The sequence below is a fragment of the Dunckerocampus dactyliophorus genome, chromosome 5 (genome assembly GCF_027744805.1).
Source record: "Dunckerocampus dactyliophorus isolate RoL2022-P2 chromosome 5, RoL_Ddac_1.1, whole genome shotgun sequence".
Taxonomy (NCBI): Eukaryota; Metazoa; Chordata; class Actinopteri; order Syngnathiformes; family Syngnathidae; genus Dunckerocampus; species Dunckerocampus dactyliophorus.
Genome location: NC_072823.1, coordinates 19,673,158 through 19,687,498, shown reverse-complemented (window position 1 = coordinate 19,687,498; position 14,341 = coordinate 19,673,158). Strand labels below are relative to the sequence as shown.

General features: G+C 41.6%; 1 protein-coding gene across 3 annotated transcripts in view; it reads right to left on the bottom strand.

Annotated features, from left to right (window-relative positions):
* Positions 1–140: 140 nt before the first annotated feature.
* Positions 141–14,341, bottom strand: part of rasgrf1 (Ras protein specific guanine nucleotide releasing factor 1) — a 34,179-nt gene continuing 19,978 nt past the window's right edge. For 2 of the 3 annotated variants that reach the window (XM_054776785.1, XM_054776787.1), the window contains 16 exons: positions 14,115–14,257; positions 13,970–14,052; positions 12,838–13,086; positions 8,180–8,550; positions 7,993–8,112; positions 7,023–7,193; positions 6,060–6,166; positions 4,404–4,516; positions 4,220–4,289; positions 3,170–3,273; positions 3,004–3,088; positions 2,735–2,932; positions 2,545–2,624; positions 2,359–2,476; positions 2,186–2,254; positions 141–1,426 (listed from right to left, as the gene is read on the bottom strand). In XM_054776785.1, coding sequence (XP_054632760.1) covers positions 1,334–1,426; positions 2,186–2,254; positions 2,359–2,476; positions 2,545–2,624; positions 2,735–2,932; positions 3,004–3,088; positions 3,170–3,273; positions 4,220–4,289; positions 4,404–4,516; positions 6,060–6,166; positions 7,023–7,193; positions 7,993–8,112; positions 8,180–8,550; positions 12,838–13,086; positions 13,970–14,052; positions 14,115–14,257 — 2,174 coding nt within the window. In that variant the 3' untranslated portion in view covers positions 141–1,333. The remainder of the gene's footprint in view (positions 1,427–2,185; positions 2,255–2,358; positions 2,477–2,544; positions 2,625–2,734; positions 2,933–3,003; positions 3,089–3,169; positions 3,274–4,219; positions 4,290–4,403; positions 4,517–6,059; positions 6,167–7,022; positions 7,194–7,992; positions 8,113–8,179; positions 8,551–12,837; positions 13,087–13,969; positions 14,053–14,114; positions 14,258–14,341) is intronic. The other variant, XM_054776786.1, reaches the window with a different exon arrangement.

The window sequence follows — 14,341 nt, the reverse complement described above, 5'->3', positions numbered from 1 at the left end:
ATATATATATATATATATATATATATGTATGTATGTGTGTTTTAAAGGACTACATTGTTGCACATTGAGAAATATGTGGGGGCTGCATGTACAAAATGTACAGCACATTTCAGTAAGTGAATTAACAACAAGGTACAAAATACTGTCTCATGTTTATATAAAGAGCAGGTCACTCTCGTATACTACTACAAAAATAGTGTTTGAATGTTGCAGGCAGAGGTCATTCACTTATGTTTTTTTGATCGTATTGTTAATAAACAGGAATGCATATAACAGAGTGATATACTGTCACGTTCCACAATCACTGGAACAGCAAGATGGACAGATTGTCTTTTAATTACAGAGGAGCAACAACCTTTTTTACTCTACGCAAGTATCGCCCATCCTGAATGTACAACACTGACCGTGTTTTTTGAAAAAAAAAAAAATTAGATTTTATTTAAACAAACTTGTTGTACTCCAGAAGATCTTTATAATAAACAACAGAACTCAAACCCATCTTGATGAGAAATAAATATGACATTTTCTACAGTCAGACAGGAGACCAAGAAACAACTTGACAAACAAAAATACACAAAAGAAATATTGATGAGCATCCGTTTCCAGCAATTTTCTATTAATCTGCAGTTCCTGCCACAGACCCAACTGTGATATATAATCAAACAGAATATTATAAATGATCAACTCAACATCATTATTAGTCAGCTAAGGTAACAGTCTGTCATCACCACCTTTCACCATTTGTCAAAATTACAATTTTAGTTGATGTGACCAAATGAGGCACAATAGCTTGTGTTTCTTTATATGTTATGAGTTTTTGTCCTGGATGCTGTCAGTATAAAAATAGTCTATGGTGCAAAAAATTTGGGAACATCTGTTGCAGAACAGATATGAAGAGACAAACCCCTTTTTGTTTTGGTTTAGGAAGCATAGAGATGGTTCGGTTACCACACCGTCGTTCCCACCGTCTTTCTTTGCACATAATCTCTGTGTTCGCTGTGCTCTTTTTCTTTTTTTGTATACCTGATTTGATGCAGTTTTTACAATGCTACATTAGTTGCAGACAATTGTGAATGAAGCGCAAAGCAAAATAATGTCATTGGCCACAAGGATATGAATGTGACTAACCAAGGTGACCTCTGTTATTATGCTTTAAAGGAAAACTATACAACAAAAGACATGTTCCGTGTCATCAAACAACCTTTTAAACATCTACTGTACAGAAGAGCAAATATCATAAGCATGTACAACTATGCAAAAGTGGATGTGTGCACGTGAACTGATATAATATGTAATATTAACAGAGAAGATAACATGGAGCGATTGAACCCCATCAGTTGGGCACTTTGGGCTCAATTCTGAGTGAGGCTTCGTACATGCTCTCTTCATCCAGGACACAGCTCCTATCCAGTAGGTATTGGGCTACCTGGAGCACAAAACAAGTTCAAAGAAAACGTTAAATACACGTTCATGTCACTTTTATTTTCCTTTTATATCTATGTCAATTTATTTATTCAATCTATACTCCACTGTTTGCACTAAAATGGACAAAAATGATGTAAATGCTCCAATTAATGCCGTTATTCTATTCTACCACCGTCTCCTCTCGTCGCTGGGTGTGTGGTCTACATAAAGCGAATAACCGCTGAGGTCTCTAAGAAGCACTGGGTTAAAAACATTGGCATTAGCAGCTGTGGCTATAGTCAACCTCTGATGTAGAAGGTGCTAGAAGCTGAATTTTAAGTATCATGAGTGGTCACCATCCAGCAGCTCTATCTACCTCCGCATGTACTTTTATATGTTGGTTGTACTACTCAGCTGCGTGTTACACTTGCTGTACTGTTGTACAATGAACTCATCAGTAGCATTTATCCTGGGTGAGCAGTTTACTCTTCAACACTATTACAACATTGGTTCTGTTGCTGCTGTGTTGTGCAATATACTTGTTAATAAATTACCACGTGGACGAAGAGAGCTACCGTTTCCTTCCCACTTTCTCATGCACTCCAAATCATTATTAAAGCCTGGGCAGGACTTTAGACACCCTTGATTTTAAAAGATTATATCCAATATGTAAGCGGTTTGCCAAATTACTGTATGAGTTCCTACAAAATTGTAAACATAGTAAGGTAAAAATGAAGTCACAAGACACAAGAATGAGCATTTTAGTTGATGAGATGCTAACCTTTGGCTGAAGGTCAAGCTTGTATGCTGTTTGCTGAAACTGACGTATTTCTCTGATGATGTGAGAAATCTGGAAAACAGGCCAAGCAAAATGGTCATTTATATTATTATTGTTTATACAAATATTAGTGCAGAAAGCATGATGCCACCACTTTGTATTTAGCATCATCTCACCATCCTCATCTTTGAAAAATTGACCAAATTGTCTTCGGTGTAGTTTGGTGTTCCTTCCTCAATGAAAGCCAAGTCTGTGAGGTACATGCCCAGATAGGGCACACATGGGGGATCGCAGCTGGAGGGGAAAACACACGTGAACCACTTTTTAACACCAAATTATAGTGAAGAAAAAGTTCCACCCACTTTTTCAGAGCCTCTCTCAGGTTTTTGAACCTCCCCTCTGAAGAAACCAGCTTCTGCAGCTTGTCAATCAACGCTTTTGTCTGCAGGATCAGTAACATTTAATTAACACGCACGCACACGCACACACACACACACACACACACACACACACACACACACAGCTCAATAGTATAGTCGTGTTGTTAACCACCTGCTTGGACACCTTGAGCCAGGTCTTTTTGAGGCGGAAGACAGAACTTCGGTTGAGGGAAGAGGTAATTTCAAGCACGGCATTGTAGTTGTGGAGACAGCGGCAGATGTCCGCCACTGCCACCCATTTCTCGATGACTGCCACCCGGGTGACCACATCGTCCGAGCGCAAGATCTCAGTGGCGATCAAGTTGCTTATCTTGACCAGGAAAGAAAGATTAGCTCTCAAAGTCAACATTGATTTTACAGCATGACTCGAATGCAACATACATCATTGAAGTGCTTTGTCGTTCTCATGATGTAGGGCGTCTTCTCGTTCTTGTCATTCTTCATCCAACCTTGACCAAAGAATTCCCTGTTGAGTTGATCAATCAGGAACGTTACAATTGCCGCCTTTTGAAGACAACACGTTGGCATTTGTCATCATTACACTCACTCGTATGGGATGACCTTAAACACCAGATGGTCCAGCAGGGTGAGCTGCTCTGCAACCTCCAAGGCCGAATGGTTCTCAAAGGGCTCGGCCTTGCCTGCACCCACCTAAAAAGGTAAAAGGTTGACAAAATATTCCTCAAATACAAAGAAAAATGTGCAGTTGGAATGGCCTATAAATAAAAACATGAATAATTACTCAGAAATTATGGCTTCAGAAAAAAAAGTTGTAATAGAACCCCATAGGTCCAGATACATCATGCTTAATTTTTCTTACAGTCGTGCACATTTAAAATATATATAAATAAATCCAAGTTCCATCCATCCATTTTCTATACCGCTTCTCCTCTTTAGGGTCGCGGGGGCATGCTGGGGCCTATCCCAGCTGATTTCGGGCGACAGGCAGGTTGCCAGCCAATCGCAGGGCACATATAGACAAACAACCATTCACACTCACGTTCATACCTATGGACAATTTAGAGTCGCCAATTAACCTAACATGCATGTTTTTGGGATGGGGGAGGAAAACCGTGAGAAAACCCACACACACACGGGGAGAACATGCATACTCAAATGCCCAGGGGAGAATCAAACCCAGGGCTTCCCGATCTCCAGGCTGTTACTGTGTTGGCCAACATGCTAACCACTAGACCACCGTGCGGCCATAAATACAAGTTATATCACATAATGCCAAACTATTGAATGTATATCATTTATTTACAATATATCAATAAGTTGAAGTAATTTCTTTCAAGTACATTTGTCTGACTTTGTCCTTTCTCTACTGAGTGAAGCAACAGAACAATTTGCCCCAAGTTGCCAAGGAAGTAGTGCAACAAATAATTGTACACCTTACGAACTCTGCCTAGCAACAGGTTGTTCAATCTAAATGTGTGATGCAACCAGGAAAAAAATCGATGAAGTCTGTTGATTGACATTATTGTTATTTGTTCCAATATTATGACATTTCATAATGAATTACGTGCATAAGGGAAACATTTTCTTTTTCATAATTTTCATAAAAAATGTACATGTGTAACACACTCTTACATACTTCACTAACCAGTTGTGTCACGTCCTCGAAGCCGATCTGATTGTCACCGTGATCATCCTGAGTTAGAGTTCTTACAGACAGAAGTTAAACAAGTGTAAGATGGGAACTGTGTGGATTTATACAATAATAATAATAATAATAATAATAATACTAATACATATCAGTGACTCAGCTAAAGGTGCACCTGATGATATTGGCAGCTGCTTTCCTCTCTTGGGTTAGCAGCTCAGGGTCGTGCATCACTTCCTCCAAGAAGGCAATGACCTTTGTTTTTAACTCATTATTGCTCTCAAAGTCCTGGATGGACAAGGACAGATAAAAGCAGGAGTCATATACAGTAAACCTATACTATTTAAGGCATGGGTGTACAAACCTTTTACCTATACTGAACAACAAGGATGCTGGGGGCCATGTTGATGTTTTTTCATATATTTTTTAATTTGTTAAAAGGCTAAAAGAAATGTTTACCTTTTTGCTCTATTTTTCCCATTTTTGCTGTGTTTTTTTTTCTATAATATGCCTTGGGCCAATTTAAAAACAGGCTGCAAATATTGCTGGGCTGTATTTCGGACACCCCTGATTAAAAGTATTGTTTAAGCTTAGAAACTGTGAAACCCTGATCTGTATTATGGTTCCTTTTGTTTTTTATATTAGTATCTGTAGCTAGAGAATAAAAGGACCAAAACTATTGCATGGGTGTGTACAATAACATGCCCCCACCCACTACTAGGGTTAGGTATCATTTACATATTATTTGATACCGGTGCCAAATCGGTACTTGAAACGGCATCGCTGCTACCACTACTTAAAGAATGGAAAACATATTTTGACCAAAAACAAAGCCTTTTTATTTGTACGGAATTTTGTGACATGGACAGAATGGTAATTTAAATACTTACTATGAAATAAAATCCAAAACAAATCACAGCAAAAGCGCAAGTGTCATGCTCCGCAGGACAAGAATGATCAGTTCCTGTCCGCTCTTATTTTGGTGCACTTCCTGCTGGGGTAAGCTGCAGCCGCTTTACCCCAGTGGTGTGCAGCTGTTGGCAATTGCAATTAGGTCGGTTTAGAAGCCTACTGTCTTCACAGGTACGATGCTGGTTCATTGCCTCTGATCACTTCGCCTGTGCTGTCACCTAAACGTACGCCTTCCTTATTGCTACTGCCCAAGACTACCGCGTGTATTCACAGAGCCTTTTCCTGCAGTGCACTACTGTGGGTACTTGCACCTGCTTGTAATTATTTAAAGGACTTTTATTTGCACGCTGCTGCCTCTGTCTTTGTATAACGGGGGTCAAGTATTCGACAGCCACACTCAAAGCGTAAAAGCAAGATTTTACAGTCAACTGCACAATTTGAGTATTCGCTGATAATGAATAAACAATTGTGGCAATGTACTACTGTTCCAAGGATGTTTGCTCGTGAATTCTGCATGCAAGAGTCGTGTATTAACTGAGCAAAATGAAGTTCGTGAAATGTTTTTTTTGTAATGTTAATGTTCAGAGACATTACTTGCACATCAACTTCAAGCACTTGTTGCAGGTCGCTGAGTCTGCATTAATTTAGCACCAAAATGAGGCACCCATAGTCAGTGGGGGAGCTAGAAATTTCTCATTGGGGTGGCCAAGGTGAGACCATTACTCACATGGGGGTGGCAATAAGTTGATACCTGAAATGTCTAGATGGCCAGCGCCGCCACTGCCGATAACTATGTAGTTTTTTGGTCCAGTTACTACCATTTACAGTATGGTGGCACCAGTACTTTACTAATGGTTTCTAGGCCGAAACTCACCCTCATAAGTCACTACTTATTGATGAAAGTTTCTGTCTTATTTACCCGAGAGTGTTTGGACACCCAGTGTCTGAGAACATTCAGGACTCTGTTGGTCGCCGCTCGTCTGATCACAAACTCTTTGTCTCCATTTCTCTGATCTGTTGGGAAGCCTGCAGGAAGTATTTGAAGAGACAAGCAGCTTTTATCATCACATTACATAAACAAGCTGCACATATAATGCAATTATCTTCATATATGGAGGGGCTTTTAGGAAGTTCAGGACCATGCTAACGTGATGTCCTCACAATGTGATACCATTTGTGTGTTATTTTATTGTTTTATTTCACACGCTTTACTTCATAGGATATGATGTAACCATTTTGCATTTATTATAATGTGATCAGAAAAGAAGACAGGAACCAGTATCTTTAGGTGTAGTTGTCCCTAGGTCCCCCTTTCAGGTGTGGGTACTTCCTCGGTACTTCCCCTCAGAAGAAACTTGGGAAGCAAAGTGAATGGTTTGTGTCTTCACTCCTCTAAACATTTAGCTTTATTTTCTTTGTTTTTTGCTTACTGTGCTGATAAGCCTGTGAGACCCTCAACACTAAACTGTAAGAACTGAACCAACAATCTCCCACTGAGCCACAATAAAGCCCCATGTATCACTACAAGCTACTGCGCTTATGTGACGGATGGTGGATTTATGTCGGGGGTGTCCAATAGGTAGATCGTGAGCTACTAAGAGCTTGCCACCTGATTTTGCCACCATGGTCAAAGAATATTTGCTTTAACTCTTATTTTAACAACGGATCAATTCAGACAATATGCCTCTATTTAATGACAAATGACCACAAAATAGCATAAAGACAATGACCACACTGTTAGAGTGGAGATCTGCTTTGTAAAGTACAATTGAAATGTTGCCAGTCATATAAATAAAACACATATAGTTCACCGTTCCTTTGTTGTTGTCAAATTAGCTCTAATGGTGATGAAAGCTGGAGACCTCTGATGTATGTATAGTACCTGTGCTGGCCAGGGACATCCTTCGATATTTTTCCTTGGTGGGAGTGCCCTCATTGGCCCCAGCTGTAGCAATGGCAAAGGCAGAGGCAGCGGACAGCGCACTGCGGTTGTTGTCCAGCTCTCGACATGAGGACATCACCATACCGTTGTTATAGGAGAACAGAGAGAACTCTGTAACAGTAACCAAAAAAAAATATCCAAAAAAGACAGACTTAGTTATATTTTTAAAATGAATTGTTCTGATGTGATTAAATAATATATTAAGGCATTAATTGACACTAGTAGAATTGACTGCTTGTCCTTCCTTAAGTCTCCTCTCGGGGGCATCACAAAGCAACATATCACTTTATGCTCTCATCCTCCACTGGGGGCGCTACAGACCAACACCAGCCTCTCCTCTCTTCAGCAGGCGTTGGCATTCAAGATGATTGCAGCTAAATATAGCCACCAAATATCAGCATAACAGAGTACTCAACAGATTCTCTGCATTATGCTATTTAAAAACCTTTGAATACAGACACATCACAACAGGTCAACATTCTTACACTCCGTAACCATCACACTTTGTTACAGAGAAGAGGGAAGGCTTGACTTTTAACGGCTTTGCCCCCCTTGTGCTGCAGTGTGGTGGTGAGATTTAGGAGGCACAGATAATCTTGGCTGCGGCGAAACAGCCTCATTATCCGTGGGTGGAAAGGGAAAACACGCTCTGGATGTAGTTGCTATGACACAAGTTTCCCTGACACCTACTCAAGCCAACACTGGCTTCCCCTGCATGTTCCTCACAGTTGACTTAGGCTTTTGACGCAGTGCCACGGTGTCTCTTTTGCAGAAAGAATCCAAAACAGCAAAACGTTTAATACTGTATGTGTGGTGCTGCTGAGCGTGAGTCGGAGTGGGATACATTGCTCTTGTATAACACACTGTCTTGTTGTAATGACGTCACAGCACTCTCTGGAACAACATGTACCTGAGGAGTTTTTGCATTTGACGTTTTTTGGGGTGGTTGGTGACTTTGTCGGTGAGGCTTCTGGGTCGGCATCATCACTCTGGTTTTGATCATTGTCACTTTCCTCCCGCACGGAGAGATCTGCACCATAGGATGATAATAAAGTCAGTAAAGTTAGGGGTTTTATGATGATAGTGCTTTTTTTTACCTTGTTTGCACACCGAGGCGTCCTCAATCTTATCCTTCTTGTCCTCGCCCTCGTCTGGTATTTTGCTGGTAATGGGGCTGGACACGTACAGTTTGTTGATGTCCAAGGTGGTCTTGCTGAAGGGGGACATGGATGAGTACATGCTTGCATAGCCATTGGAGGAGCAACTCAGGGCAGCCAGGTCGAGAGCTTTGCCCCCGGTGATGATGGGGATGTTGAGGGACAGCTTGCGTCGTCGGTTCGGGGACGAGTTCTTGGCAATGGCCAGAGGGGGAGGGGAGGAGAACTTTCGGCTGGCCCTCGGGGAGCTGGGTGGCTCTCCGTACAGGAGTTTGTTATTCTGGCTGCTTGCAAAGAACAACTCCAGGGACCTGCATTACAGCCACATATACGTATGCATTTCATTGGAAGAGCTTTGCTAAATACACATCCTTGATAAATAATGTATGCAAACTCGGTCTATTTGCAGCTGTGTCTGGTTGATTCAGAGCAACATACAGTGCAGGCTGCAGTGTTGCATAAAAAAAAACTCTCCCACTCTCTGCCACCCTCCTGGCGGCCTCATGGGTTCCCATAAATAGCACAGCGAATGATACCGCACATGGCCGCTGCTGACACAAGCAGCCAAGTGTAGGTGTCTCACTGTGACATGACAAGTGCCATGAGGGCAGGGGGGCGGAAAGTGGGGTGCATGCTGCAGGGTGTGGGCACGTGGTGGTGGGGGTTGAGCTGCAGCTGATCTTAACCCCGCAGCAGCCCCCACCGCCTCTGGCTTGCGGAGAGCGGACTTAGCCTCACCGCAACGCTCCATCAATATTTCACACCACCGAGCTTTTGCCACAAGGAGAGGAGATGGAAGGATGGAGAGGGAGGCGAGGGTGGGGTCCTGCAGCAGCGAGGTTGGTTGCCATAGTGCGACGAAAGACCAGTTGAGACACTCCCAGAGAGGCGGGAGAGACTGGACCCAATTATTGTTTTTGAACACACTGATGCATCTTGCTTGCTTTCCTTAACAATGAATAACATACTGATCTTTGCTTCATGGCATGATGAATAGCACTTCATAGTAGGCTGTCACTTGGGTGGGACAACCCTACTGCTTTTGTACCCTTGACATTTAGAAACATACCTGTCCATTTTTGTACACAATATAAAGTGAACACTGTTCACAAAATAATAAAAATTGGTACATTCGTGAAGGATTTTCTAGGCAAAATAAACCAGACTGTGCTAGTGAGACGTATGAATTGGACTTAGGTGATCTTGTCATGTTAAATGGGCATTAAAAATTCCAGTAAATGTGGGGAGACATTCGCTTTGGATAGGGAATTTTGGAAACTTTCAACTTTCAGTTAAAGTACATCACATGTTTACACTTTCAGGCAGTTCAACAGGTCCGAAAAGAAGAAGCGATTATATAATCCTGCAATGTCTTGATGAAACAGGGAGAAGGGGTAGGATTAAATTATAGAGGTGTCCAGATTCAATATTGATGTCGGATATCAGCCTGCATCTAAAATCTCCGATATTAGACCTCCGATGCAAGCAGTCCATTCCAAACTCCTTTCCAGCACTTCTATCCAGCACCGCTGGATCCATCATGCAGACCCCACATGATCACAACAGTGCTAACAAGAGCCCCTTTTCCCCCGCAGGCACTTAATGAGGAACTTTCCTATTTACCCTGGTAGTTTGAAATACCCCCGTATTCCTCAAGGGGATGACAAATGTCCTCCTAAACACTAGGTACTTTCTGCAAATTTCCAGAAACTATGGCGGAGCGGGCTGCGCCGACGAATGCTGATTGGTTGAACGCATTTGTGTGTTTCTACTCAGCCGCCATGTTTAAACCAGTGTGCGGCTACCAACTCTCACCCATTCATTTTAACAAATAGCATGTACATATGCGAAGCTACAAGAAGTGGAGGGCCTCTTTTGAATGTATTGACAGAGGAATGTGATCAGCTGGACTTTGAGATGGCGACTCGACTGGTGAAAAGCTGAAGAAAGAAAGCTGAAGATGTGTGGAGAAAGGGAGAAAGCAGTAAACAAATGGAAAAAAGATAAATCATATCTAATATTCACGATTTTTTAGTAGTCATTTGTTTAGCTACAAAAGCCGAGTGACAACGAATGCTAATGCTAATAGGTTACCTCTAAAGCTACAATTGGATGTGATGGCATTGTCGATGTGAACTCAACATAGCTGTTTATACTTATGTATTGGTATTTACAGATGAAATGGACCATAAGGGCTCGTCTGACTCACATGAGTTCATTATTCGCTGAGAGGACGTCTTTCTGACTGTGTTGGACGCTGTTGACGTAGAAAATTGCCAACAAAAGACACAATTTTGTAACCTTTTAGTTCCACGAACTAGAGTTACTAGGAAAGGTATTAGGTGGAAAACGGGCTAAGGAAGGAGCATGAGCGATGACGGCTTTGTGGTAGCACCGCTCGCCAAAGTCGGAAAAAGATAATGCAGCGGAGTGCAAAATGTAATGCCAACATTTGCGTGCCTAAAAACCATAATCAGTGGGCACAAAGACCCCCCTCCTCGCTCTCACAGTGTCTGAAAAATGGGCTCCACACACGGGAGTCGACGTCGCCTCCAGTCCATTCATTTTCAATGGAACCTGCGCAGGGTGATTGTTGCGAGTCACCGCCCAGCCAAGCGACAAGTGGAATTCGTGTGTGTTAAATTTGGTAATCGTGCAAGTCTCATGCACACGCTTGCTTGCGACATGATCCCAGAAACTTGAAACATGTTCAACTTTTCATCCCTGTCGCCCAGACGAGGACCAATCATTGGGAGTTTCATTGATTGACCAATGAGCGGACAGGAGGCTACTCAGTACTCCCTCGCAGGTAAAAATGAAGGAAAAAAATAATACTTTCCCAGAGGTATTTGACAAAGGTAAAAAATAATATAGAGCTATAGAGAAAAAAAACAGCGGCATGGGAACTTGTTGGCACCAGAGTAAACATATCAGGTAAGTTGACATTAATTTACACAGACATTTATGTAAGTTTATCTTCAATATCCGGTACTAGAGTACATGACCAAAAATGGATGCTTTTCCTCCTCTGAACTACTTTGATACCCCCAAAATGCCCTCCAAATCTTCCAGTCAAAAGCGTAGGACATTTGTAAGTTGCTCTGTATGTGAGCATGTCGTTCACCGGTGTAGCTGGCCACAGCCGCTCGTCGCTTCCCATGTGCAGGGATTGCTATGCGTTGGTGATGAGTTTCCCTGTGCTTTCCACGTGCTTGGAGTTGCTCAGTTTTGGCACTCATTGAAAAGAGGGGCAGGCATTGAAAACATAACCCCACAACACCCCTGGTTTCTGATTGGTCACTTTAAACACCTACTGTCTCCAGGTTAGAGCCAATCAAAGGTAGAGTAGGGTGATCAACATGAGTGCCAAAACTCAGCAGCTCTGATCGCGTAGAAAGCACAGGGAGTGAGCGCGCGCATGTGGGGAGTGACTAGGAGGAGGGAGCGGCAGTGAGTACGAGCGAGCGGTTATTTAGATACCACGAGCGCAAAGGGAGGGGCAATGAGGGCTTATTTAGACATTGCGAGTGTGAGGAGAGTAGTCTTTAAGCACGCTGATTATGGTTTTTACGTGTGCGAATTTTGGCATTAATTTGACGCATTGAAAATCCGCCATGCACACCAGGGAAGTTCATCACAACCAACCCCACTGGAAGCCAAAGCATCACCGAAAAAAACAGCATGAGCGTGACATGAGCCGTTCTCAACTCTGTCTTGTCAAATGCACCGCATATGTAACGCAACATGTCTACCAACTAACTAAATATCATACAAACCGAAATAGAGCGAAATAGAGAAGGTGAGCTGGAGTTGAGCCAAGATAGCAGAGAGTCACTGTCTGGATTGTATCTGTGTTTGAAAGAGTGACTCTCTCTCTCTCTCTCTCTCTCTGGCTGTAACAAATCTGTCTAGGGACGGGTGGTCGCTGTGTGTGACTGGCCAACCACACAGCGTGAAGAGTAAATACATAAGTAGTTAACGAATGAGGATTTTCCTTCATCACAATTACGGATAATGACGAGCTGTAGATTTTTCATGCTCGTACTCGACAAAAATGCATTATCCGTAACGGATACTTGTCTAAAACGAGCTCATCTCTAACCCCTATTAGATAAGATCTGCTTCTTCCCACTCCTTTTCGGACATGTTGAATTGTGCAAGCGAAATCAATGTAACTTTGTTCAGCATGATGAAATAAATTAATTCATTAGCATTTCCGACTTTTAATGCGAACTTTAATAGTGCTTTAATGAAGTTATTTCAATGAGCACATGAATGAATAGAAGGAAAATATTCCCTATCGTTGTCTGCATGGGACTGAGGGACACATAATCTAAAAGGTAGGAATGGCCATGTAGGGCCGACACAGCGTATATGCTAGGCTTCAGTATTTAGAGTGGTTTGGAATCCTCAATGCTATTGCTTTTGTATCTTTGACACTTTTTACAGCTTAGGGACATACGTGTTTTGCCTTTTGGCCCTGAAAAAGGTGCAAATTATTACCTTGGTCTATTCTTTTTTAACATATGTACTCCTATATTTAAAAATCAGCTTGAAAGTAAAATACTGTACACTCAACAACCAGAGTTTGGACTCACCGAGCAGGGATCGCGCTGATCGGCTTCTTATATATAGTTATGAGTTTGTCCAGCACCACATCTGCGGTGGTGAACACGCGGTAAGAGTGCAGGAAAGTGTTAAGGAAGTCAATGGAGAGGAAGCGCAGGTCAGTCAGCCTCTCCAGCAGACGTTCCACGCTGGCATAGCGGATCTGCAGCACCTTGCAGGAATTCATCATCTTACTGAAGCGGATGTCCACGTCGTCACAGTACAGACTGGAGTCGGATCTGTACACAAAAATACGGTGTCGACGATATTTACCAATGGTGCAAACCTACTGTGAAAGGAAATTAAGTTTCATCCAGATCGAGAAATTAATCTGGATTTAACAGAACCTAATATATTAAGTTCCTACGTAAGCACAAAAAACACAAACTACACAGAAAGATAAAAAAAAGAACTATAGAATTTTCAGTTTAAATATGTATTGCTGCCGTATGGTTTGACATATCTTACTCTGCAAACATGTTTGGCAATGCATTGGCAAAGTATTGCTGTTTGATGATTGATTTTTGTTTTTTTTTTGATTGGTTTTATTTCTGCCTTCTCTAACAGCATCTGAAATTTTGATATGGGACAAAAATGGTATTTCAATCTCCTGTTTTGATGAATTAAAAAATATTTTGGTTATACATAAAAAATTAAATTGTAACATAATGTTCTTTGCAAAATGGTTACCAAATACCATAATAAATACAATATATAAAGCAAAACAAAAAATAGACCAAACTAAAACTAAAAATGTAAAAGAAGACATGTCCTGAATCTGTGTTAAATAGCAAATATTATAATATGATGCCTGAAGTGTAGTTAAAAGTGTAATTAAATAAAAAAGGTAAGATAATACTAAGGATGAATAAATTCTTCCTTATCCCAGACATTAAAAGTATTAGGCATGATGTCTGGTGGAATACACTGTGGTCGTTTTATACCATGTATTTTTAGTTTGATGTGACCACATCCATAGGTGTATTATCAACAAAATGCAATAGCAACGTTGGAACAATACCGACCTGATAAGAAAAAAGTACCAAATAAATACATTAAAAAATAGTCAACAGGAAGTGGCAAACAAACTGAAAAGACGGCACAGTGAAAAGAAAGTCTGACTTGATCATCTGTGGAACGGTGACTTTGGAGTTGTCCTCAAAGGCATTCATCATGAGGCCGTTGCAGCGGATGTTGTCAATGCACTGTGAAATACACACATAGGTGAGTAAGCAAGTCCTCATCTAGACCGAAGGTGAAGACTTGCCTGGCTGATGTCACTGGTCCATGCAGACTTCTCCTGTCTGGACGAAGCCACCAGGATAACTGTGAATGACTGACTGTCTTTTGGCTCCACCACAATCTTGAAATCCAGGTGCTCCATGTCCTGGCCGCCTTTGTCAGATTTGGCTTAGGAAACGACAGTTCTCCATAAATTCACATACTGTATACTGTACACACAGTAAAAGCTGCGTCTATGTTATACAGTACAGT